Consider the following 22,789-nt stretch of genomic DNA (forward strand, 5'->3'; position numbering starts at 1 on the left):
AAGAAATTTCCTCAATTGCTTTTAATTAGCATTTTACAAAAAGAGTGTGTATCCATTTATCTCACCCCTGGGGTCCTCTCGTCACCATCACTATCATCATCATCCGTCTCTGGTCCGGCCTGATTGCGCGGACTCGGTCCTGACAGGGGGCCGGAGCCTCCCAATAGAGCATTTATGGCTTTGTTTCTGATGTTCGCACTGGCAGATGCTTCCCCCTCCTCATCCTCTTCATCTGGGTCCAGATGTTCCATCAGAACTTTGAACTGTGAAAAGTAAAAAGAAAAGAAACCAACTTTGAGACGAAGCTTCAGGCTAATCAGCAGTTATAACCATGCAAACCAAATATTGAATAAAGGGCAAAACTCATATTCACTGCAGTCTGTTTGAATTAGAGATGGACCGATCCGGTATTACATATCGGTATCAGTCTGATACGGACCTAAATTACTGAATCGGATATCGGTGAGAAATAAAAAATCTAATCCGATCCATTAAATATCACGAAAGCACCTCACAAAACTTGCGACATGGTGTAACTCAGCTCATAACCTTAGCACGTCGGAGCAGTATGCATCACGTGATTAGAGAGGCTGTGGCGTGCGAGACCTGTCAGCGGTCTGATTGAGCATTTGGATCCTTGCTACCAAGCCGGCATTTCATCTCCGAGAAAGTGATCCCAGAGAGAAGTAAAGCAAGTGGGTAAGTTCATCTCTGAATGTTTGTAAAGCATTCGCACGTTAAGCTTAACAACCGATTTATGGAGCGACTACCTCTTCTCTCTCCATCTCCTGTTGCTACTTCAATCATGAAACTGATCAATGATCGGCTGATCGGCTTTTCTGTAGCAACTCCCGTCTCTCTTGTTTGTTTATGGCCGACTTTGCACCAGAAAGGGGAAACCAGTGGCTGAACAACAGCAGCACATTTAAGCTTGATAAGCTGTTGTTAGAATTTATTTAATATTACTTTCTACACCAGGATCCTTTTCTACGCAGCTGACGGCTGGTAACTGTGCAGGGGCGGATCTAGCAAGCTTATGCCAGGGGGCCAGATAGGGCATTAACGGGGAAAAGGGGGGCACAAAGAAATACTTTTCTTTCTTATTGTAATTTAAAATGTCTAGCTTTTATTAAATAATTATCTGAATCTTACACCCAAAGTTTTAATCTGATGTAAAATGTATAGAAGTCCATTACTGTATATAGTAACTATTAAGTCTAATATACCCTAGTAAGCTATAGTACTTTCCCCTTTGGGAAGGTACCATCTGTGCAGTCTGCAGTTCTGTTGAAGAAAGATGTTGAATCTACTTAATTATTGTGGAAAAATAATTGATTTCTGTGCCTTTATTTTTTTTTATCACATGCATTAAATTAAAGTTGATTACGTCGTTTAAGCATCGCGAGGGTGGGGGGTGGTTCCCTTATTTTTTTTTTTTTTGCTGGGAGTTGGCAACTCTTACTTAGGTTGCTTAATATTTCTGCTAAGTACTCTTTAAAATACCAGAATAGGGAGGATGGAGTAGGTTTAAGTTTATTAGATCAATCAGTATTGCTGAACTATGAAATATTTTGGGTGCACTGTATTTTTTGCATACAGCCGTAACAGAATAGCTTTAGGGGGTTTTTTTTGTTTTTTTTTACTTGAGTATGAACTTATGCAGCAAGATATTTAAAAAAAAACAAAAAAAAAACAGTTTTATTGATTAAAAAATACACTATATCGGATTCATATCGGTATCGGCAGATATCCAAATTTATAATATCGGTATCAGACATAAAATGTGGTATCGTGCCATCTCTAGTTTGAATCGCAAATTTAAGGCAAAACTCATATTTTAGTAAGTTCAGTAAGTAAGAAAAAATTATTAAAAAACATTTTTGTGTGATAATTAAATTCTACACTAAACTCGTGTAACTGCTTAGAGGACAGACAATAATATAAACCAGTGAACTCAAAACACTTTAGTCAGGCTGATTAAGCTTTGTTACTTACATCTAGATACTGTTTGACTATCTGCTTCTTTACACCATCTGTCAGCGTGGCGTGAGCCATGTTGTTGGAGATAAAGTCGATGGTTTGTCGTGGGTGAAAGTGAATGTTGCCTTTTCTGTTCACTGCCTTGTCGTACACCTTGGCTGACTCTGTTGGAGAGTATTTCTGGATTTTACTGTTGGAAGACAAAACATTTTTTGGTCAGTTGTAGAAGTCACAAGGTCCCATTTTGGCAGATGTTCTGAGTTTGTTAAATCAATCCACAATTACTAACCTGTCAGAGAATCCATATTGGTTTTTCAGATGCTGTTTGAGCACCAGCAGAAGCAGAATGCCCTGAACTGCGTTTGCAAAGTCCAAGAGACCTGTGGGATTATCTGGGAGGAGCCTCATTACTTTCTCCACATCGTCCACATCCAAATCCTCCAGATCAGACTCGGACTCCGAGCTCTCCGAGTTTGCAACAGGTTTTTTCGTCTTTTTTGGCCGTCGTACCACATCGTCGTCAGTGTCTTCATTGTCCTCACCGTTGCTGTTCTCTGCATCTTCACTCCTCCAAGAGTCGCAGTTCATCTTTTCCTCATCATCCTCTCCATCTGATGAGTTCTTCCACTCTTTCTTGACCTTTTTCTCTTTACGTCTTGGTTCCTTTAGAAGAAGCTGGACAGAAAGGACAATCTATTAATATTTTTTTGTTCCAGCAGTGTAATTCTCTGGATTTAAAAAAAAAAGAATAAATCTCAGGTCTTCCCCACCTCTTTAAAGGTTTGCAACAAGTTGCTGCCAGAGACTGACAGGGTGATGTCTATATGGTGCATGATGAAGAGAGGCTCCTCCTGGCTCTGGTATGGAAAACAAGCAAGGTTGTCTGCGATAAACAGGAGCATGTTTACGTCCGTCTTCTGCAGAAAGAAAAGAAATGTGGAGCTTGATCAAAAGTTAGCACTTGGTACAAAATAACCGTGCAATATTACCCAATTTGAGTTCAAATGCTCATACATAAAAAGTTAACTGTGTATAGTGAAATCAGAAAAGATGTAATATTGTAGACTGAACTTCAGCATTTGTCGCTTAATAAAAAGGTCTTCCTTTAAGATCAGTGTTATCCAAGCTCAGCAACCAGAGGAATCTGAAAGCTCATGTTTTCATTTGTCTGGATTCCCTTTTCTCTCTTTACATTTGGCCTAATATGGGTATTATTGTACACATTGTGTTGTTCTGATTTGTTGTAATTCTATCTAGTTGTAACCAGCGGCATTTCTAGACTAATTTACATTTGCATAATGATGTCAGGCTAGTTCTAACCTTAAGAGTTGTCATAACACACCTGTTATTACACTTACCACAAAGCAAAGAACTCAAAGTATATTTTTACATTGCATACAGTTAATTAGGAAACACCATTTGCCACTAAGGAGTCATAACATGTGCCAAGATGAATGCTGGTTAACTCACAGCACTGTCATCAAAGAGGTTCAGCAGCGAGATGAGAAAAGCCCTCCGGTGTTGTCGGTTCCCCCGGATCATAGTGAAGAGGTGGGAGCAGAGTGCCGAGTGGGTCTCGTCCTGTCTGAATCCTCTTATGATGGATTTACGAGATGAATTAATGGCCTGCTGCAAACTGTATGACATCTTCATCCCAGCAACTGCCTTCATCTGTCATAAAATATATTGGGTGACGAGTGTTAGAAACACAGCATTTCTATAACTACTGGGACAATTATTGTACTGATAATGTTCCTTTTAAAAAAAGTATCATGTACATTCACTTTATTAAAAAGAACAGTGAATAAATGAATGGCTGTGGTACATTTATCATTAGATTAGACCAAAATCCTGAATGTTATGTTTTTTGATCTTCTTTACAGCAGAAGATCCAGAACATGATCTCTCAAGAGACTGGAAACTGTTCTGGCATTAAATGGTGCAGTGGGTAGAATAAATGTTGTGATCTGTACAGGGTGTACCCTGCCTTTCGCCCTGACACACCTGGATAGGCTCTAGCACCCCAAAACCCTGAACTGGACAAGCAGTTAAGAAAATGCACGGATGGATTTTTTTGTCACAAATCTAAGGCTCATCTTGTCCATACTGTATTACTGTTATTCTGGTTGTCTTTTGCAGCTGTTTGTGCTAAAGTTAAAGAGGGTTAAAAGAAGACAAAAAAACCCCAAAAAGTAACAAGGTAAGACCTAAATCTGGAATGCGAAAAAAAATGAAAAACACCAACTCACGTGGATGAATCCTGTGTACTTCTTGTCAATCTCCACCAGCTGCTGGTCTGCTTTGTTCCTCATGCTGGGCTCTGGGTCTGTTCCCATTGCAATGAGGTAGGGTACACACTACACAGACAGGATAAAAGCAGTGAAGTTCACATGCATATGCATTTTACTTCTGTTCATGAAAAAAAGAGAAAACAGATTAAAATGAAAGTAACTAGTGATTTTACAATAACTACAAACTAATGAATATTGGTTAGCTTTAAGATGCTTGCATACAAAAATTACTTTGAGGAAAAAAAGTGCTATCAATAGACCAAACACAAACAATTATTTATTGATAGTGATATAATAATGACACGTGACAAGTTCTTGCTTTCAATTACCTGAACAGGATGGATGAGACCCTGGTTGAGCGTGAGAGCTATGACGTTGAGAGCAAAGTGACGTACGCTGGATTGGGTGTGGAAGAAAGCCTCCAACACCTGCTTTAAATAAAGCTGCATAATGGAGCTGCTCATCCCCGAAGAGATGTCTCCCATCTCCTTCAGATCCTCTTGTTTGGACATTTTCTTCCCTACAAGTACAAAAAAACCATAAAATATACAGATTGTCCCTTCTAGACGATGTTCATTTTTATATAGTGAAGTAATAAAATCACTTGAATTGACAAAATGTTATAACAAGTATATTATTCACTGTGACATCTAAAAGCTGTTTAAAAAAAACAAATTACTTACATTCTCTGTCTGCTTCCTGCATCCGCGTGTCTTCCTCCTGAAGGTATGTCTGGAGGTTTTTGAGGATCTGAATTTTGAGGTTAATTGAGGAGCCACTGTCAGCCAGGATGCCATTATACAAAGACTTCACCTCCTGCATAAACATCTGGCTGGGATGCATGATCACAAGGAAACCTGCGTGAAAAGAATAACAAAGATCAAATACATGTAAAAATAAGTAAATGACACATCCTTCTATATGATCTCAACCTGCTGTGGCCAGGGAATCATTTGCTCATCTCTGGTCTTTATATTATAGTCCTATAAGCTGGTAAAATGACACTGTAGGTCCTGGAGTCAGTCTAATCACACTAAAAAAAACATTATGTTCTTACCTAAGCCAATGATGGCTTTGGTCTTGACCTCCTCATCTTCATGCTTGGTGAAGTATAGCAGCAGCTCAAGAACTTTCTCCTTGATAACAACCTTGACAACACGTCAACACATAATTACGAAACTGCAGACATTTTCATACATATTTTTTAAAACAGCAATCATAAAGTTGCATAATGAGCTGCTTCATCATAGCCAATCGTGGTTGTGGACAAGATCCTCAAAGAAGAAGATAACTGGACGTAAAGCTGTAATCCAAAATTAGACCCAGTTTTCATTTGAAATGTTCATTTCTAATCAATAATTAATCATTAACTACTACCCTACCTTGGTGGTGCCCTTGAACTCTTCCAGATCAAAATCAAAGTGTCGGGCCAGGGCACCCACGGTGAAGAGGGATCGCAGCAGGAAAGGCTTGTTTGCTACCAACTTTGTGTCGTTTGGGTCCTCCTGATGCTGAACCTTCAGCCTGTTAAGCGCACCTAAGAGGGGATGAAAAAAACATTTGAATTGAATTTTTTAAATTCCATTCAAACTCTGACTGCTTAAAATGCAATTTTATATTTTATAGGCCTTCTGCAATGTTTTTTGGAGAACTTGTGGCTAAACTAAATCCACTCTTCTGAAGAAACAGTGGGATATAAATAGTTACATTTCTTTGGCTTTTGAATGGATTAATGTGGTACTTCAGCAGAGCTATGCTATCCCTATAAAACACAAACATTATTACTCCAGGCATTAGCATCTCTCACCATAGAATCTGTTGAAGCAAGCCCACACAAACTTATAGTTGTGTGTGACTTTGTTCACAACGGCTCCGAGACAGCTCACACAGTGTTGGACCACCTGAACACAGGAAGATAAACCATCATGTTACCTCTTTAACAAAACTGGTTACAGCTTATATACTTAAATTGGGCAAACTTATATAAACTTGTTAAAACACTGCTGCCACGCACCGTCATGCCATATTTGATGATGAGCTTCATGAGGTCTTCTTCAATGGTTGCAAGGAAAGTTGCACTGGGGTGCTCCATCAGAGGAACCACAAGCTCCAAAATCTTTGCCACATTACAGATAACCATGAAGTCATTGGCAGTCTGCAGGGGAAAAAAAATATGAATGTTATAAAAGTATATTAGGAAAAATCAACTCAAAGAAAGTACTCCTTCTCCCTTTCAATCGAATCATTAACTTAACAACTGAATTATCTTTACAAATCAACAATATAAAGTTATAGTATATACTAGTAAACATTATCACATTAATAACTCTTCAAGAACAAAAAACGTTAGTAATTTTGAAACAACTTACATTACACTTTGTCGTCAGGTAGGGTTGCATGGTCATAGCATGTTTGACCATAAGCTGGGCGCTGATCTTGCTGAACAAGTACAAGGTGGTGATACAAGCCACTAGCCGTGTTGAGTTCACCCCCTTGTTCTCTATAGAGGGAAAAGGAGTTAACAATACATGCAAAATTACAGTACAAGTACAATGCTTAGGCAAGGATATACGTTTACATTTAAATATATAACCAATATATATCCAAACATACCTGCAAGAGACTCCTCATATTTAAGGATGTGTTCAACCAGATTGTCGACGAGCTGAACACAAGCCTTTTCGGCTGGCTTATATGATGCGTCCTCTTCAGATTTGAGGAGCTAAAGAAAGGAGAAAAATGTTTATAAGGTTTTAAACAATAGCAGATCTCAAAACAGATATCTATTATATAATGAAGCTCAAATGCTAACATTTTGAAGAAGCTGTTCAAACCAATCATAGCCGGTGTCTCGACAGGCTGCAACCTAAAGACATCAGAGGAAATGATTAATAATATGCAATCATCAACTACTGGTTGAGAACTGACACCCTACGTTTTTTTTTACATTTATAATTTTAAATCATTCAACAAAGTGGTAATTCAGTTAAATGTACCACATCAGTGATGTTGAGAATCTTCCTGGTCATGGTTTCTTTGTCATGGGCTGGAGTTGGAGTAAACCACAGCTTCTGGAATGTCTCATTCACCAGTTTCTATAAATAAGAAATGCAATAATAAAAAAATGAAATAATAAATATCTACAACGAATTCTATGAAGAATGGAAGCCACGTCTTAACAACCATCTGTAAGCAGATCCATACCTTAATTCCTTCCTCGTCATTGACCCTGCGGATCATCTTCACGCACATCTCAGTAATCTTACTGAAGGTCGGTTGCTCCAGACAAATATCTCTGAGGATTTTGATCACCCGTTTTCTCACACTGATACCAGTGTCCTAAAATAAAAAGGAATTAAATTAATAGGTCAAGGTCAGGGTCAGATTTATTTATATAGCACATTTCCAACAGCCGATGCTGCACAAAGTGCTTAACAATAACAATAAAATTAAAAACTACAGTGTAATACAATAATAACAATAGAAACAATAAAATAGAAGAATTGAAACAATACTAACTAATTCAGGTAAATCCAAAATGCTTGGGTCATAATGTGTTAAAAGCCAGAGTGTAAAAGTGTGTCTTTAGTAAAGATTTAAATTGCTCAAGAGTTTGAGCAGATCTAATATTAAAGGGGAGACTATTCCAAAGTCTGGGACCTGCCACAGAAAAGGATCTATCACCACGAGATTTGAGGTTAGTCTGTGGAATGGACAACAATAATAAACTGAAGTATAATTTTTAAAATGAATTTTAAAAAGAGAAATGTATGCATTTGGTGTAGTAGCATTTTTTCACCCACAGGTGGCAGAATAAGACTGTAATGAAGAGTGAACTTCTCATGAACCCACTTGAACATTTCCATGACAACAGGGACAACAATCTCAACTGTTCACTTCCCAGATGCTAAGCACAGAGAGTAACTAGAAAGACTTTGAGTTCACCTGAATTTTAGTACTAACAGCATGTTGTCACGTGTGCTTTTTAATCCTAAAATCTTAAACTGCTGCTGGAAAACAGATTTAAATAGCTTACGCAATAGAAAACCCGAAAGTGCCCTATTAACCATTTTTTTAGGACTCTCCAAATACATTTCTGATGTACACTTGGTGTACCCCCCTCCAAAACAAAACAAAACAAACCCCAACCAAACACAAAACAAGCCAACAACCGCATTACTAGCCCAGAAGAAGTGTGCAGCAATCAGAGAAAAACACAATATTTACATGTATGCAGTTCATCAACAGACACATGAGTATTACTAGTATTGATCTGTGTAAGAAACCATCCTGCAGGTGCTAGGGACAGCTTAACAATGAAAGCACAAGTGAAGGGCCAAGCAAAAACACACCAACTAAGGCTACGTCCACACGTACACAGGTATTTTTGAAAACTGAGATTTTCCGTTTTCGTTTTAAAAAATAATCCCGTCCACACGTAAAGGCAGAAATGAAGGAAAACGCTGCTAGGAACATGCCAAAGCAACAGGTGGTGATATATTCCTAACCGTGTAGAAATGTTGGCCAATCAGAAGTCTAGAAATAGTAAACAAAGATGGGGCATAGAACCGAGTCGTATGTGTGAAGGGACAGTAACTGTGTGTGTATATGTAAGCATTTAAACACTGCAGAGAGTACAATTAACAGTAACAGTATTGTAGAAATTCATTTCACCGAAACAATAACGTGGCGCACAGTGTGACGTCAAAAAAGGCGCACACCTTTGACGCTGCGTTTTCTCCGTTTTTCTCGTCCACACGTAAATGCAAAAACTGAGTTTTCAAAAATATTCACCCTGGCCGGAGTTTTTAAAAATCTCAGAAAACGCCGTTTACGTGTGGACGAAAGGTGCAAACGCATAGAAAAATCTGCGTTTTCAAAAATACCCGGGTACGTGTGGACATAGCCTAAAAGCCCACAGTACAATGATGAATATGCCAAAACAGTGTAAAAGCTAAAATAATTATAGTAATGATAATTCTAATGCTATATTTCCTCATTATCTATGGAAAAACATCACGTATGTCCAAATCAATCAATTGGTACAGAATTGAAAAATGTTAGCTATTATAACCCAGCATCCTAATGTCACACTCAAGGTGTGGTGGACATCATCACACGATGGACCTAGCATGTGAAGTCACAGCTGTGGTTTTTGCTTTTGCGCCTTTAGCACCTATATGCAAACCACAGCATAACTGGGAATAAGTGACTGACTGGACAACTTACCAGTATCCTCTCTATGAGCATGTCGTAATATTGCTCAGTGAGTTGGGGTCTGCTGAGCACAAACTTGCCCAGCAGCTCTACAGCTGCCTCTCTCACACTGGTGGAGTTGTCCATTAAACGACCATGGACACCACGCTGCATGTCGGACTGCAGACAAAGAGAGCAATCAGTCAGCATATAGCAAGCTACAAGAATTACAAGATACCTTCTGAACAGAATGCTGCAGAATAAGAAGTACATTTTGAAAGAGCAAAGCCATACAAAGAATATAAGTTAAGACAGCATCATGTGCAGTAAAAAAAAAATGTTAACAATTAATGCACTTGCTACTATAAACAGAGATAGAGACATACCCTTGCCAGTATGCTGGGATCAACAGCCACGACCTCAGACAGACATTTCATGGCTTTAGTCCTTACAGCGATGGCACTTTCTCCAAGGACTCGTAAAATCTGGTAAAGAACAAAGAATGTTTATGTTTCTCTGGGGGGGGGATTGAAATGCTTTTGCTAAAAAGAAAATCACACTCTTACCTGTGTTAAATAAATATCAAAGCTCTGGGCGAACGGCCTCATAGAGGCCAAATAACGCACAATCAAACAGGCATCTTCATAGTCCACAGTGTCAGAGTTCATTCTGTTGAGAAGCAGGTTACAGACTTGCACAGTCACACAACTGCACTTGTGCAAATAAAAGAAAGTACACTGCTGATATATCGCACATTCTTACTTCAGTGTGGTGAAATGAGCTGGCATGGTCTTAATGATGTTGCGCAGGAACTTCTTGCGCTTCTCAGCACGCTGCATAATTTCTCCGGTAGTTTCCACCTCCTTGGCATGTTGCGGACCGTCTGAAGAGTCTTCGTCCTTTGGATTCTGGTTACGCATGGACTTTTCAGCCTCGGTGGTGGCATCGCGGAACCACTGAGCAATGTAAAACTTTCTAGCAAACTAGAATGCAAAACAGGTCTCAGTATTACATTCATAGCATTCAAAGAAAATAATTACTTGCAGTAAGGAACATTTTTATTTGCACACAGAGATAACATGAGCAAATACTGTTTTAAACCATTTAAGATATGTCTTCTTATTTAAGAGAAGAAAGATTTATTAATATGGTAGTTTCCAACAGATTCCTCAAAAGCCAGTTCAAATGCAATGTGAAACTTATATCTAAACCTTAAAGAGTTCACCACATTCAACCTAATGAAAATACCCACCACCAGTGAGGCATCTGTCTCAGCGTTCTCCTCCAAGTAGTCCAGCAGAGCCTTCTGTAGCTGTTGGGTCTCATCGCTGCCTTGAGACTTTAAACGGGGAAGAATAAGTGGGAAAATATATTTATTGTGCCAAATGGTAGGAATGTAAATCATCAAGCAAGAACACATTTTCTGCATTTTACTCATTTCTGTCCCCATAAAAAACAAGAAAACAGTATCCTAAATCATTAAATTCAAAGCTGTCCTTTTACCTCTTGTACGATACGATCAATTGATCTCTGGTCCATCTTGCTTGTCACTGCATCCTTCCTCAGACGTGCAGCCACTGTGCCCAAATAGTCTAGAGATGCTACTCTCAGAGCCATCTCTGTCTGCTTATTACTGAACTGGTGTACCTAATAGGAGAAAAAGGCACAGGAATGGATGAACACAAGAACACTCTCATTGTGTGTGTCTGAAAAAAAACTGCTGTCATAAAGTTGATTTTCATAAGCCACAGAAGTCAAGTTTGATCAACTGTGACACAAATGTTTTGAAAATATTGTATAAAATAAGAACATTTGCTTTCCTGGAGCCTCCATGACTTTTAACAAAGTCATCTCTTGCTATTAATCTGGATCATCTGTTCTCAGAAACACTGAGAAAAATACTTGCATTTCCAGTTTAAAGAAAGATCTTAGTCATGCTAACCAGCAGTCTCCCAAGCAAACTGAGCAGCAGCTCTGCAGCAGGCCATTCTGGTTTGTTCACTGTTGAAAGTAGGTCCTGGACAAAGTTCTCAAATAATGGACGGTAATCTTCTTCTCCCTGCTTGCTGCCACACCTGAGGGAGGCAAAAAAAGGAAGAAAGGGGATAAATAACAGGAAAATAACTATGCTCTGAGAGCATAATGAGAAATGATTAATGGTAACAATTATAATCAAGGTCAGACAGCCAACGATCAGAATTAAGACAGAAGTTTTAATACGGCTGAACAAGCTGGCAGAATACATCTGGAAAATCCTATAGAGTTACAGCTACTTCAAAACGTTCCTAGTTTGTCTCAATGTTGACTGATGACAAAAGGGATCTTAGCAACATTCAACAGTGTCATCAAAAAGTATAAATAGGAAGAAAACAATCTGAAATTACTTTTTAAGGAAGACTGAGAGGAAGTTTTGCGCAGTTCTCATTGCCGTCTCATAAGAGTTTGTTATCAACACGTCCTGATCCACCTGAAGAAGAAAAAAAAATCTTGAGCAAATGGTGTGTCTGACTGCATGTTGTATTGAATAAAACTATATTTGCTGATGTTTGTATGGGTTTTCATGTCAGCTTGTGCACCTACCTTGGTGTCATACTCTTCAAAAACATCTTTGTCACTGGGTAGGTGGACCACACACTGGATCAGCTGCAGAACCAGTGCTGTTACCATTTGGATGTACATCGGTTCTCCATCCTGGTCTGAACTGTTCAGCCTAAAACACAGAAGGTCAGGATAAATCACAAGTTACTAGCATTGCACAATCCAGTAAAAAAAAAAAAAAAAAAAACATCAACACGTCTGAACAATTTTTATTTCTACATTGATGGTCAGACAATTCTCAAAGCTCTCAATTCATGCATTAACCTGGCAACTCTGAATAGCCTCAAATTTAGGTGAATTAGTGTGGAAAAAGGGTTACCTGAAATTCCTGAGGGAGCGTTTGCTGGTGGGCAGTCTGGCCAAAGAGGTAAAGATCTCCTCAAGGATCAGCTGCCGATGCTTCTCATAACGTGAGAACACCTGTATACAGCAGAATATGAAAAAAAAATGTAAAAAAGATAAAAATTGCAAAATAACATTCTGGACCAAATGCCCTAAAAGGATGCTTTTAAATAAACACTCAATTTTTGTGCAGACGTACCGCTGTAACTAGTTTAATGGCACACAGCTGAAGCTCACTGACATTCTCTACAAAGAATGGAGTGATTCCCATAGAAGAAACCTGGAAGAACGGGACATGCACAATATGAGAAATCACGCATGTCTGCATGTCTGACTTACACTAATGTACTAAGTGCAACACTCTTAGCGTTTACCTGGAGGATGGTGGTGTCTGTAAGCAACTGTATCTCTAGGAGCTCAGAGATGTTGCTGACAATGTCACACACTTTGTTGTATAACATGACTATGACACGCTGCTTGTGCGTGGAGCATTTTGCACGCTTTGCCTTCGAGCTCAACATGCCACCTATAAAAACAACAGAAGTAATTTTTTAAAAGATAATGAACATAATAAGAAAATTAAAAATCTTAAATTAAGAAATACTATAATTTTGCAAGCTGAAAAAAAAACTGTTCCTGATTTCATAAAGCAAGCATCTATTTCAGTTTGCCAAACTGGCACTGGCTTATTTATCATTTGGTCTACTACTAATGTTAAGTTTATGAAGCGTTTCTAAAGTTAATAAAGAAAAATGAATGCAGAATTCTTCCTGTACCTCCATGTGGGTCCACCCTGTAGACTGGATCGTACTGTGGATACAGTGTGTTCTGAAGATGAAACTTGGTGTACTGCAGCACCCGCTCTATGACATCTTCTATGTAGACAGCCTTCGGCATGTGTGCTGAGGTCATAATGTTCAGAGCTGTCAGACAGGCATCTGCAGACTTTGTGACTCTCTCCATTATCAGATCTCTCCAAAGTCTTTCCTCGTCTTCAGCGTCATGGTCCTGTGGTTAAAAAGTAAAGAATGTGAACACTTTCAACATCAATAAACCAGTGTCAGAATGAGGAAGGCTATTATGTATTTCAGGAAGAAATCTGGAGTATTTTTTTATGATTGTCAGCTATTTCAGCATTATTATGTTTTGTTCATGGTCTCTGTATATAGATTTCCGCAGTGCATCACTGCAGGGAGAAAAATACTCCAGATATTAAGTAATGCTGAAAGATAAAGAAAAATAGGAAAAGGGAGGAAGGGCACTCACATGGTTCATCATGGTGGATAGCTTGGACCCATCCTGGATATTCTTTTCAAGGATATTCAGAAGCTTCACCAACTTGTCTGATGGGATCTGTAAGAACAGACACTGGTTTTTAGATCTACATCTGAAGAACCATTACAAACCCACAACATCCCAAATGATGTTTTTTTATGAATAATTAGAATATAGTACCCTGCTGGAGATGCCCATGGCCTTAATTTTGGCAGATTCGCTACCCAGCTCATTCAGCTGGTGTTTACCAAGCAGCAATTCCTGAGGTATCTCATCATCGTCTCCTGCTAGAAAACATAAACCAATAAATTAGGACTAAACTCTAATAAAATATAAGAAAACCAACATACCCATATTGACAGTCAGTACTGATACTTACCCATAGTAGTAAAATCCACATCCTCCAGATTTTCCAGTATGTTGTCAATGCTTGCCAAGAACCTCTTGAATGTAGAAGAGTCCATCAGTTCTTCTTGGGTCAGCTTGGGTTCATAAGCTTTCCGTTTCTTCTGCTTCTCCTTCATCTTCATTTTTCTGGCAACTAAGTGTGAGAAAAAATTTTTTTTAATTTTTAAAATTAAAATTTTAAAATTAAAATTAAAAAAAAATTTTATTTTTTTTTCAGGGGGTGTGCAAGAAAAAAATCTACTGTAAAAATCTGCTGTCAAGTTTTTCACATATCAGATTTACCTGATACTATTAAGCAAAATTAAGGTGTTTTTATGCATTTAAACATGTAAACACCCAACTCCACAATCAAAAATGGCAGTTTGATTTAATTTTGAACACCCAACAAAGGCATAATAATCTCTTCTACTACACATGTTTCAGAAGGGAAACAAAGACCATTTGTAGCACTTAAATTACAGACCTTCACTCATGCTCGGAGGCGGCGAATCTTCCTCAGATGAGTCTCGGTAGCGGCTCCCTGATCCTCGGCGGCTGTCTCGGTGCCCACTTTTCCGGTGTTCCCCTGACCCTCTGCGCTCCCTCTCTTCGAACTCCCAAGCTCTGTCTTTCTCTCTGCGCTGCCGCTTCCTTGCAGCTGTAGAGATTTAGCATAAAATAATAAGGCCTAAACTCTGAAAAAAGAAGCTAAATTTAAAAAAATAAATAAATTCTCACATCTAGTAAAAGAACCTGCAAAAAATAGTTTGGTATAAGTTAGAATTGAATGAATTGACTCACACTCTCCAGTTGCGTCATAGTCTTCATCGGAGCTGACCTCAGCATATTTGGGCCTCTCATTTACTGTGCTTCGTTTCCTCTTGTTCATCTTTACTCTTTCACATAAGGGCATGGTAGACTCGATCTCTGCCAGCAGCTCTGGGGGCAGCTCCTTCAAAACTGCTGGGTCCATACCACCTGAAGATTTGACAATAATATTATACAATTATTAGCAAAATAATTTCATTGTATAGAGCAGACCTTCCCAAAGTGTGGGGCCCATCCCCTAAGGGGGGGGGGGGGGGGGGGGGGGGGCGATATGAAAAGGGGGGGGGGGGGGGGAAAACAAAACGCTTGGACACTGCTAGCGCGGGGCGCCCACAGAAACGCAAAGCAGGAGATGAAGCATAAGTGAATATGTTTCCAAACCAACTTCATTCTAAGCCAAAGACTAGAAAATATGGTGAAACATATCTGCCCTTTGGTTTCACCTGCACAAGTGCCACGGTAGGTCTCCCCTGCAGAATTGGCTTTTCCTTCGTCGGGAGCAGCGCTTTACATTTTTCTTGTAAAATAAAGGGGGGCCTAGCAAAAAAAGTTTGGGAACCACTGGTATAGAGTGAAAAAACACATTGTAAATATAATTTAAAAACAGCTTCTTACTTTTGCCGGACTTTCCTGAGGAGAGTCGGTTCTTTCCAGACTTGCTGTGCCGAATGATCCTCTGGATCTGGTCAACTGATAGCTTTTTTAGAACCACTACAGGCTTGGGGCGCTTCTCCAAGTCCTGCACCAATCCCAGCCTCTCCAGTTTAACTTTTGGCTGGCCCCACATATGACTTTCAGTCGATCCACTGCCTTCCTTGTCACGATTGATCTGGGAGGAAAAAATAAGATAGGAGTGAGAAAAAACATCCAGTATAGTCAAGTTCAAAAATCAATATGTTCCACACTTCACACAATTAGAAAGAAAACATGGGCTTCATTCAGAACAGAAAATAAGGTGTGAATAATGACTCAAACTGAAATGAAATTGGTGATTTTGATGTTAGTTTCCAGTGTCTTGATAGCAAAGCACAAAGATATATTCCACTGTTTTTCCAAAAATATCCAGGTCTTAACTTGTAGAACAAACAGTGAACACATCGTGTTGTCGACACTGCAGTGCAGTCCCACTTCTAATTGGGAGTGACTAGCCAAAACTTAGGATGCAATTTTGGATGTTCCCACTTGTATTGCGCTTGCAGTGCAACAAGTAATTTGTGCTAATTGTGCTAAGTGAAAAGTGGGAGTGAGCAGCAGCTCATTGATGCAACCTTTGTTCACATTAAGAATATATTTAAGAAGCTTTGTCAAGTCTACAAATCCTTAGTAACTGAATAACATTTAAATACCTAACCAGCTATTTTTAACATCATTTCAGTCATCGTACCACTCTTGATCTTCAACGTCATGTCAACAATCTGGGCATAAAATTTCTTACAACATGATTTTTCCCATGATTGTCCTCACAGTCAACCCGTTGTGAGGACAGTCATAAATTCTTAGTGAACACTGCACTGGCAGCCTTTCCTACACAACCACAGACAGACATGCTCTGTCAATTACCAGCTAAATCATTGCTAAGTACTACTAAGAACTTCCAGATGTCTATTCACTACAGAACCACTGGTGTTGTCCAGCTCTACCTCCAAGTCTAGCCTCGCCTCTATCCTAACCACAGAGAGCTCTTGAACTTCAACCATTTGAACTTCTAATCTGAAGAGAGTGCATATATAGTTTGATTATGTCTGGATAATTTAAGCATAGAAATTGAAGCATTTTGTGCCCTTTTTCTTTGGCATCGCCAGTCAAGATGGACAGGAAAGTCAGGCCTAGTACATAACCAAACAGAGGACTAGCCAGGAAGGACAAAACCTTTGGCAGAGGGGTCACACTCAACCAGGTGAAGTGCTTACAGAAATGATTTACTTGCATGCAGTCCCCCCACAAAAAAACAGCAGTGGAAGATTTCTTTAAATGTGCTTGCTTTCATTCATACAAGATAAACAAAATAATTACCTCTACTTTTTCTACTCTAAAAGACAGTTAAGTGTGGTTAATGTGTTAAAGAAAATTAAAGACCAACACCGAGAATAAAAAAAGGCTGACAAATGGGAAACTAAAACCAAAAGAGTGTATAATGGTATGATTTGGTTTTGTGAGATTGCAGGCAGTGACAGCTGAATGATTGGTAGGTGGGTAGATATTTGTTTTGGATCAGCCCAGATCACCTTAGGGATCTGGAAGTTCTTCAGTGCGCCACTATGCCCTCCCAGAAGCTGAGCAGGGAAAGAATCTGGAAGTTTAGCACCAGAAGCTGACGAGGGGAGTTTGGAACCATCTTGTCTACTGCTGCTCCGACCAGGGTCTCCAGTGGAGGAAGCCCTGAAGCCAGACCTATCTCGATCGCTTCGGGAGCGAGAATCAGGGGACCGCCTGTCTCGGCCAGTCTCACTCCGATGCCTCCTATCCCTGTCAGACTCACGGTCCCTGTTTGACGACTTGGGCAATTCTCCACGTCTGTCTGAGGACTTCTCATCATGTCTGTGCTTTGAGGATTCCCGACCTTCTCTCCTGCTGTCATGCTTATCGACCCTGTTCTTGATGACTTCCGGTCGTCCATCTGGTTTCAATCGCAAAACTGTGTCAGAACCCTCCACAGCAGCTGGCCCACTAGCTGGTTCTTCAGGCCAGCGTTGGGCCTCAAGGGCAGGGACAGGGGCAGCCAGACAGGGGTCGAGCTGACCGTCAGCTCGGCCTGCCTGCTGGAGGTCGATGCTCACCATGAGGGGAGGGCGGCTGGCACCGTTCCCAGCTGCAGTGGCCTCTTGCGGAGTCAGTTTGCCAGCATTGCCCCCTCCTGTTGATCCGCTGCCCGGGGCACCTGTGGGCCCACCTGGTCCCCCTGCACCTGGTTCCAGGGGAAAGGAGTCCTGCTTTCTCTTCTTCAGTGGCTTGTCTGTAAAGAGAGAGACAAGTAATTAAAATTAAATACCATGACAAGATGCTATAATTCAAAGCAAAACATTTTTTAGCTGTAGAGTTATATGTAAATGTTAATTCTATGTGAACTTCTCTTACACACCTTTATCTTGCACCTCCTTGGAGCACTTCTCACTAGCAGCCTCTCGTTCTATCCTTTCAATTTCAGCAAGTGCATCCAGCTCTGCCTCATCATAAGGGGAACTGGGAGGCTGAAGTCCACTGGCACCACCTACTTGCTGCTGATGTTGCAGCCGCGCTCCCAGATTTTGCTGGAGAACAGGAACCTGCTGAAAGCCCAGTTCTGCCTCCATATTGTCTGAGTTCTGATCCATGCCTGGCATAACATCACCTGAGATATTAACAGAAACACTTTACATGGTTGGATTTAAAAGGGGTGGTGGTAGTCCTGTTGATCTAAAATGATGCATCACAATGTACCTCATCAGCATTTCTAGTAGATCAAATAGCTATGAAACTGATGGAGAAAAACAACATCTCACCTGGGGGATCCGACTCATTTGACTTGACCCTGGACAGCTTGAGGGTGAGCTTTGTTGAGTCCTTGTTTGGAGAGCTAACAATGTCGTACATATCTTTCTCCTCTTTTACTATTGGGACTTTCTTTCTTTGCTGTAGCTGCTGTTTCTGGTCAGGTACTCCTTCCCTTGGTGAGGGTGCATACGGGGGTGGTGACTGGAGAATCAGTGGGGGACGAGAACCCGCTGTGAAGAAGGAAGAACACAAGGAAGAGGAGATAAGAGTAGTGAAAAAGTGACATTCTTCAGAAAACATTAAACTACACAAATACAGACATCTCTCTCTGATGAGGGATAACAGCCGCAGTGTTTCAGAGTATGTAGCAGCTTCTCCCATAATGAAGAAAAGGTAAGCAAAGTGTATGCACTGTAGTGCCTCCTTTCCACTTCGAGTGTCCTTACGTTTGGGCGTTCCTTCACTGCTAGCTGGCGAGCAGCCTGACTGTGGAGACCTCAGAGGAAAAGATGGATTTCTCATGGCAGAATCACCCTCCTCCAAAAGAGAGACAATACAAACAAGTTAGCATGTAACACCTTTACACTCAACTTTCAACATTTCTCTCAATTATATCAACACAGCTACTGTTAAGACCTAAATAAATTGTACCAGATAAATATATTCAGGGTTTTATTGTGGTATGTAGTAAATACACATTCATCTATTTAAAAATGGTGTCAGTTGTACCTCATTTCCCAGTCGATGTACAATGTTCAGGTAATCTTCAGTACCATGTCTGTCTGAGTGGTGGTTGGCAGCATTAGGGATCTGCCCTGTTACTTTGCCCTCATGGATGTTTCTTATCCCACCTGGAACCATGGGACTGGCCACAGACACTAGCAGAAAAAAGACATTATTTTATTATTATCCACTAGTAGGGAAATACAAACATTGCTGATTAAAACAAAATAAATACAATTCTTTTGAAGTGGAGGTGTACCCAAAAATTGCTGATAAAATAAGTAAGTATGCATATGACCAGTGATTTTTTTTAAATGCTTCGAAGTTCCTCAAAGAGATTTCATCAGGCAAAAAATAAGTGAATCAGTAATTTCAACCATCAGGACCATATAGAAAGGCAATCAGAAGTTAGGTTTCATATACAAATAATGAGCTACAAGATTAAACCTGCTGACATGTAAATAACTCGTGATTTTGTTACAATTGAACGGAGAAACTGGAGTTCTGACTTCGAGTGCCCCCTTTTGTAATAGCACTCCCCAACAACTTCCTCCCCAGGGAAGACAATGTATCCACCACACCATAAATACTGTTCAAGTATGGAACAAGAAGGTGAATAAAAGCCCAAGCCATCAAGGTTATTATACCTTACTAAAACTAATCTAAAAACTAACAATAGATATGAAGAAAGATTTGAGTTAACTAAAAATAAAAAACACATATTAGAAAAAATTGGAGAAGCTAGCCTTAATTTTAATCCAACTTAAAAACAAAACAAAAAAAACTACATTTCAACTTGCCTGATGAGGCTGTGCTGTTTGGTGAAACCGCTTTCAAAAGGTTTTTCCTGACATATGCCTTTCATACAGTTATAATCAAAACGACTAAAACTAGCACAGAAACCAATAAACTAAACATTTTAAAACAATAAAAACTAAACAACAAATATTTTTGGAAACCAACTGAAACTACGCTAAATTGTGAAAAATGTCAAGATAAAAAAACAACAACAACAAAAAAATTATAATAACTCTCCAAGGCATAAACGAAGAATGTAATCTCGATGCACCAAAACACAGCTGATCCACAGTCTCCACCCCACAAACCACAGACCAAATGTGTCAAACACTAGGACACCCAGAGGTCCAGTGTTCATGCCCAGATGTGTCAGAGCTATTTCAGAACAAGAGAGAACAACACAAAATATGCACAGTTTAAAATGTGTACCTAATCAGTGTATAGTCAGCCTGCTTGTGTATAAGCGCAAATATAATATTTGAGAATCGAACAACACTGTTAACACACACACACACACACACACACACACACACACACACACACACACACACACACACACACACACACACACACACACACACACACGTAGAATTAACAGAAAAAGGTCATGTTTGTGTACACCAGCAATGGCCTTGTAAATACAAAACATAAATATTTCCACAAATTATATTTAATTATAGGAGCCACAATTATCTGATGTGAGAACTTCAGTGTACATTCGATTTATGTATGAAGAATATGAATTCAGTCAAACCCCTGCTTATTATTCAATCCAAAGGGAACAGAGTTTCCAGAAGCCAAAGCTACGGATATGGCTGACAAAATCAAACAAAGACGCCATCAGACTTAGTCGCAAGTTTAACATTAGAAAAAAAATTAATGATGAGTTCTGAGTCTCCATGCATGCGCATTAACATTAAACACAGGTTCTCACCTTGTTGAATCTGTTGGTGTTGGTTATAGCTGGGTGGTTGTTGGTGGGGATACTGCTGTATGTAACCTGTGGCAGGGCTCTGAGGAGTGTATGGGCTGGGTACTGGACTGTTCTGTTGGCCCATGTACCGGCTACTGGAACCCGTCGGAGGTGTCACAAACCGGCTAGAATAGAGAAAATGTAAGGACAGAAAATAAGAAGAAGCACACTGCATAAACAAAAAAAACCCAAACATTTATTTAAATTCAAACATGATGTATTTGTATTGTGCTTTAATTAACATTTAAAATTTAAAGTTGGAATAAACCAGATTCTTGTCAATCTTACCTTGGTGGATTGGGAGAAATCGCAGCTGGCTGGAAGTTTGCAGACTGGGCAGGGCTATGCATGGAATTCATCTTAAAAGGTTGTACCATTGGCTGCTGCATGACATCTGTTTAGAAACAAAATTGAGAATTGAAATGAATAACCTTTATAGAAAAAAAAAACCAAAAACACAAAGCTTGATTTTTTTGTTTTTATATTAGTAACATAACGACTTAATGTGCAACAAGTAATTGCGCCCATACTTTTCTCCCTGAAGATGCCAGGGTTCCTGGCCAGCATGGTCTGCAGCAACAGTGGTGCATCTCCCTCTGGTTCATCGCTACCCAGGTTGTCCTTCAGCTCTCTGAAAACACACAAAACGAGTTCACATCAAAACAATGAGGCAGATTAGAAAAGTGTCAGATTTAATGTCAAAAGCAGAAAGAAAATGCTGAATACATTTTAAGCAGTAAACAGAAATTTGACTATATGGCCAATTCGGAATCAGCAAATAAGATAACATGAACATCTTTGAACTGGATTGGAAACTGGAGCACCTGGAGAGAACACAAATAGTTTTCTCTTCAGTACACGGGTTTTTGGCTTTTTATGTGTAGTATTTGCACCTAGAAAAGTTTCCCGCAGTGGAAGCATTAACATTCATGGTAGTCTTTCATCTCTCAGATTCATTAAAAATTAATCTTTTGTGTTTTAATTAGTTAAAGAATTAAGCAATGCAAAGCATCTCTTCTGCTTTAAATCAGCTTTAAAGCCAAGTTATCCTGACGTCTGAGCTTTAACAGCCAAAACATTTCCATGAAAACATGTTGGGGTTTTTGTTTGTTTTTTTAGTTGGCCTTTTGTCTTTGTTCATCCAGACAGCATATTGTCTTACAGACACTTATATACTCACATGTGCTCTGTGGAGACCTGGTTCAGACCATGGGCTAGCTGGGAGGCCAGATTCTCATCCCGGCAGCCCAGTAGGCATGTGACTTCCTCCGCAATCCTCCCATTGTATAGGAGGCTTTTAGTGGTGGTGGCAGGTAGAGGAGAAGGGAGGGGCAGCTGGTTCAACACTAATACAAGAAGAGAGTTTTTTCAGCAAATATACATTTTAGGAGTTAAAATGTGAGCAATACAGGACATAAGGTCTCAGAAAAGTTTAGAGACGCAGAAGTAAATGGGGGGAAAAACAAAAACAAAACAAAAAAAATGTGCATGTAATCACTATTGCACATTTACATCTGTTCAGACCGAATGTTGCAGTTTAGGACTTAACACTGGGAGAGAAGACATAACAGAACTGTGAAAACTTGTGTTTGTAACATAACTATGTGACACTCACAGTCTGTGAGGCTAGCGATCCCAGCAAGAGTGGTGATGGGAACATGAGGCATATCCCCATTCATGCTGAAGGTGAGGGTGGGGGAGTGTGTTGATACACAGGTAGATCAGGGGGTCGATGGACGACACCCGTCCTCACATCTCCTGGCACCTAGCAGAGACAGGGAGGTCGGTAAGAGAAAGACAAAAGCAGCTTTAGTGATGGACAAGAAAAGAGAGAAAGAACTGCTGCAGTACAGAATTACAAAATGAGTTAATGGTCATAAAAATGTATACAAAGAAATTATTTAACACAAAAATGCTATAATTAGTC

The 22,789-nt window shown here is 39.7% G+C and overlaps 1 protein-coding gene across 4 annotated transcripts in view; it reads right to left on the minus strand.

Moving 5' to 3' along the window:
- nipbla (NIPBL cohesin loading factor a) overlaps positions 1-22,789 on the minus strand; it is a 28,655-nt gene that overhangs the window by 1,353 nt on the left and 4,513 nt on the right. For 2 of the 4 annotated variants that reach the window (XM_026186615.2, XM_026186617.2), the window contains 46 exons: positions 22,478-22,627; positions 22,043-22,208; positions 21,393-21,493; positions 21,151-21,256; positions 20,824-20,987; positions 19,098-19,246; positions 18,815-18,905; positions 18,377-18,598; positions 17,977-18,225; positions 17,123-17,850; positions 15,513-15,726; positions 14,871-15,047; positions 14,554-14,727; positions 14,062-14,223; positions 13,863-13,969; positions 13,674-13,760; positions 13,184-13,415; positions 12,782-12,933; positions 12,607-12,687; positions 12,385-12,485; positions 12,048-12,177; positions 11,852-11,934; positions 11,410-11,542; positions 10,971-11,114; positions 10,720-10,806; positions 10,230-10,450; positions 10,034-10,136; positions 9,854-9,952; positions 9,501-9,647; positions 7,476-7,610; positions 7,268-7,366; positions 7,084-7,137; positions 6,885-6,993; positions 6,641-6,771; positions 6,286-6,426; positions 6,079-6,172; positions 5,654-5,808; positions 5,329-5,419; positions 4,955-5,128; positions 4,601-4,791; positions 4,230-4,337; positions 3,451-3,651; positions 2,751-2,897; positions 2,270-2,655; positions 1,996-2,170; positions 66-263 (listed from right to left, as the gene is read on the minus strand). In XM_026186615.2, the coding sequence (XP_026042400.1) occupies positions 66-263; positions 1,996-2,170; positions 2,270-2,655; positions 2,751-2,897; positions 3,451-3,651; positions 4,230-4,337; positions 4,601-4,791; positions 4,955-5,128; positions 5,329-5,419; positions 5,654-5,808; positions 6,079-6,172; positions 6,286-6,426; positions 6,641-6,771; positions 6,885-6,993; positions 7,084-7,137; positions 7,268-7,366; positions 7,476-7,610; positions 9,501-9,647; positions 9,854-9,952; positions 10,034-10,136; positions 10,230-10,450; positions 10,720-10,806; positions 10,971-11,114; positions 11,410-11,542; positions 11,852-11,934; positions 12,048-12,177; positions 12,385-12,485; positions 12,607-12,687; positions 12,782-12,933; positions 13,184-13,415; positions 13,674-13,760; positions 13,863-13,969; positions 14,062-14,223; positions 14,554-14,727; positions 14,871-15,047; positions 15,513-15,726; positions 17,123-17,850; positions 17,977-18,225; positions 18,377-18,598; positions 18,815-18,905; positions 19,098-19,246; positions 20,824-20,987; positions 21,151-21,256; positions 21,393-21,493; positions 22,043-22,208; positions 22,478-22,541 (7,263 nt within the window). In that variant the 5' untranslated portion in view covers positions 22,542-22,627. The remainder of the gene's footprint in view (positions 1-65; positions 264-1,995; positions 2,171-2,269; positions 2,656-2,750; positions 2,898-3,450; positions 3,652-4,229; positions 4,338-4,600; positions 4,792-4,954; positions 5,129-5,328; positions 5,420-5,653; positions 5,809-6,078; positions 6,173-6,285; positions 6,427-6,640; positions 6,772-6,884; positions 6,994-7,083; positions 7,138-7,267; positions 7,367-7,475; positions 7,611-9,500; positions 9,648-9,853; positions 9,953-10,033; positions 10,137-10,229; positions 10,451-10,719; positions 10,807-10,970; positions 11,115-11,409; positions 11,543-11,851; positions 11,935-12,047; positions 12,178-12,384; positions 12,486-12,606; positions 12,688-12,781; positions 12,934-13,183; positions 13,416-13,673; positions 13,761-13,862; positions 13,970-14,061; positions 14,224-14,553; positions 14,728-14,870; positions 15,048-15,512; positions 15,727-17,122; positions 17,851-17,976; positions 18,226-18,376; positions 18,599-18,814; positions 18,906-19,097; positions 19,247-20,823; positions 20,988-21,150; positions 21,257-21,392; positions 21,494-22,042; positions 22,209-22,477; positions 22,628-22,789) is intronic. The other 2 variants (XM_026186619.2, XM_026186618.2) reach the window with 2 other exon arrangements.

The sequence above is a fragment of the Astatotilapia calliptera genome, chromosome 12, assembly GCF_964374335.1.
Source record: "Astatotilapia calliptera chromosome 12, fAstCal68.1, whole genome shotgun sequence".
NCBI lineage: Eukaryota > Metazoa > Chordata > Actinopteri > Cichliformes > Cichlidae > Astatotilapia > Astatotilapia calliptera.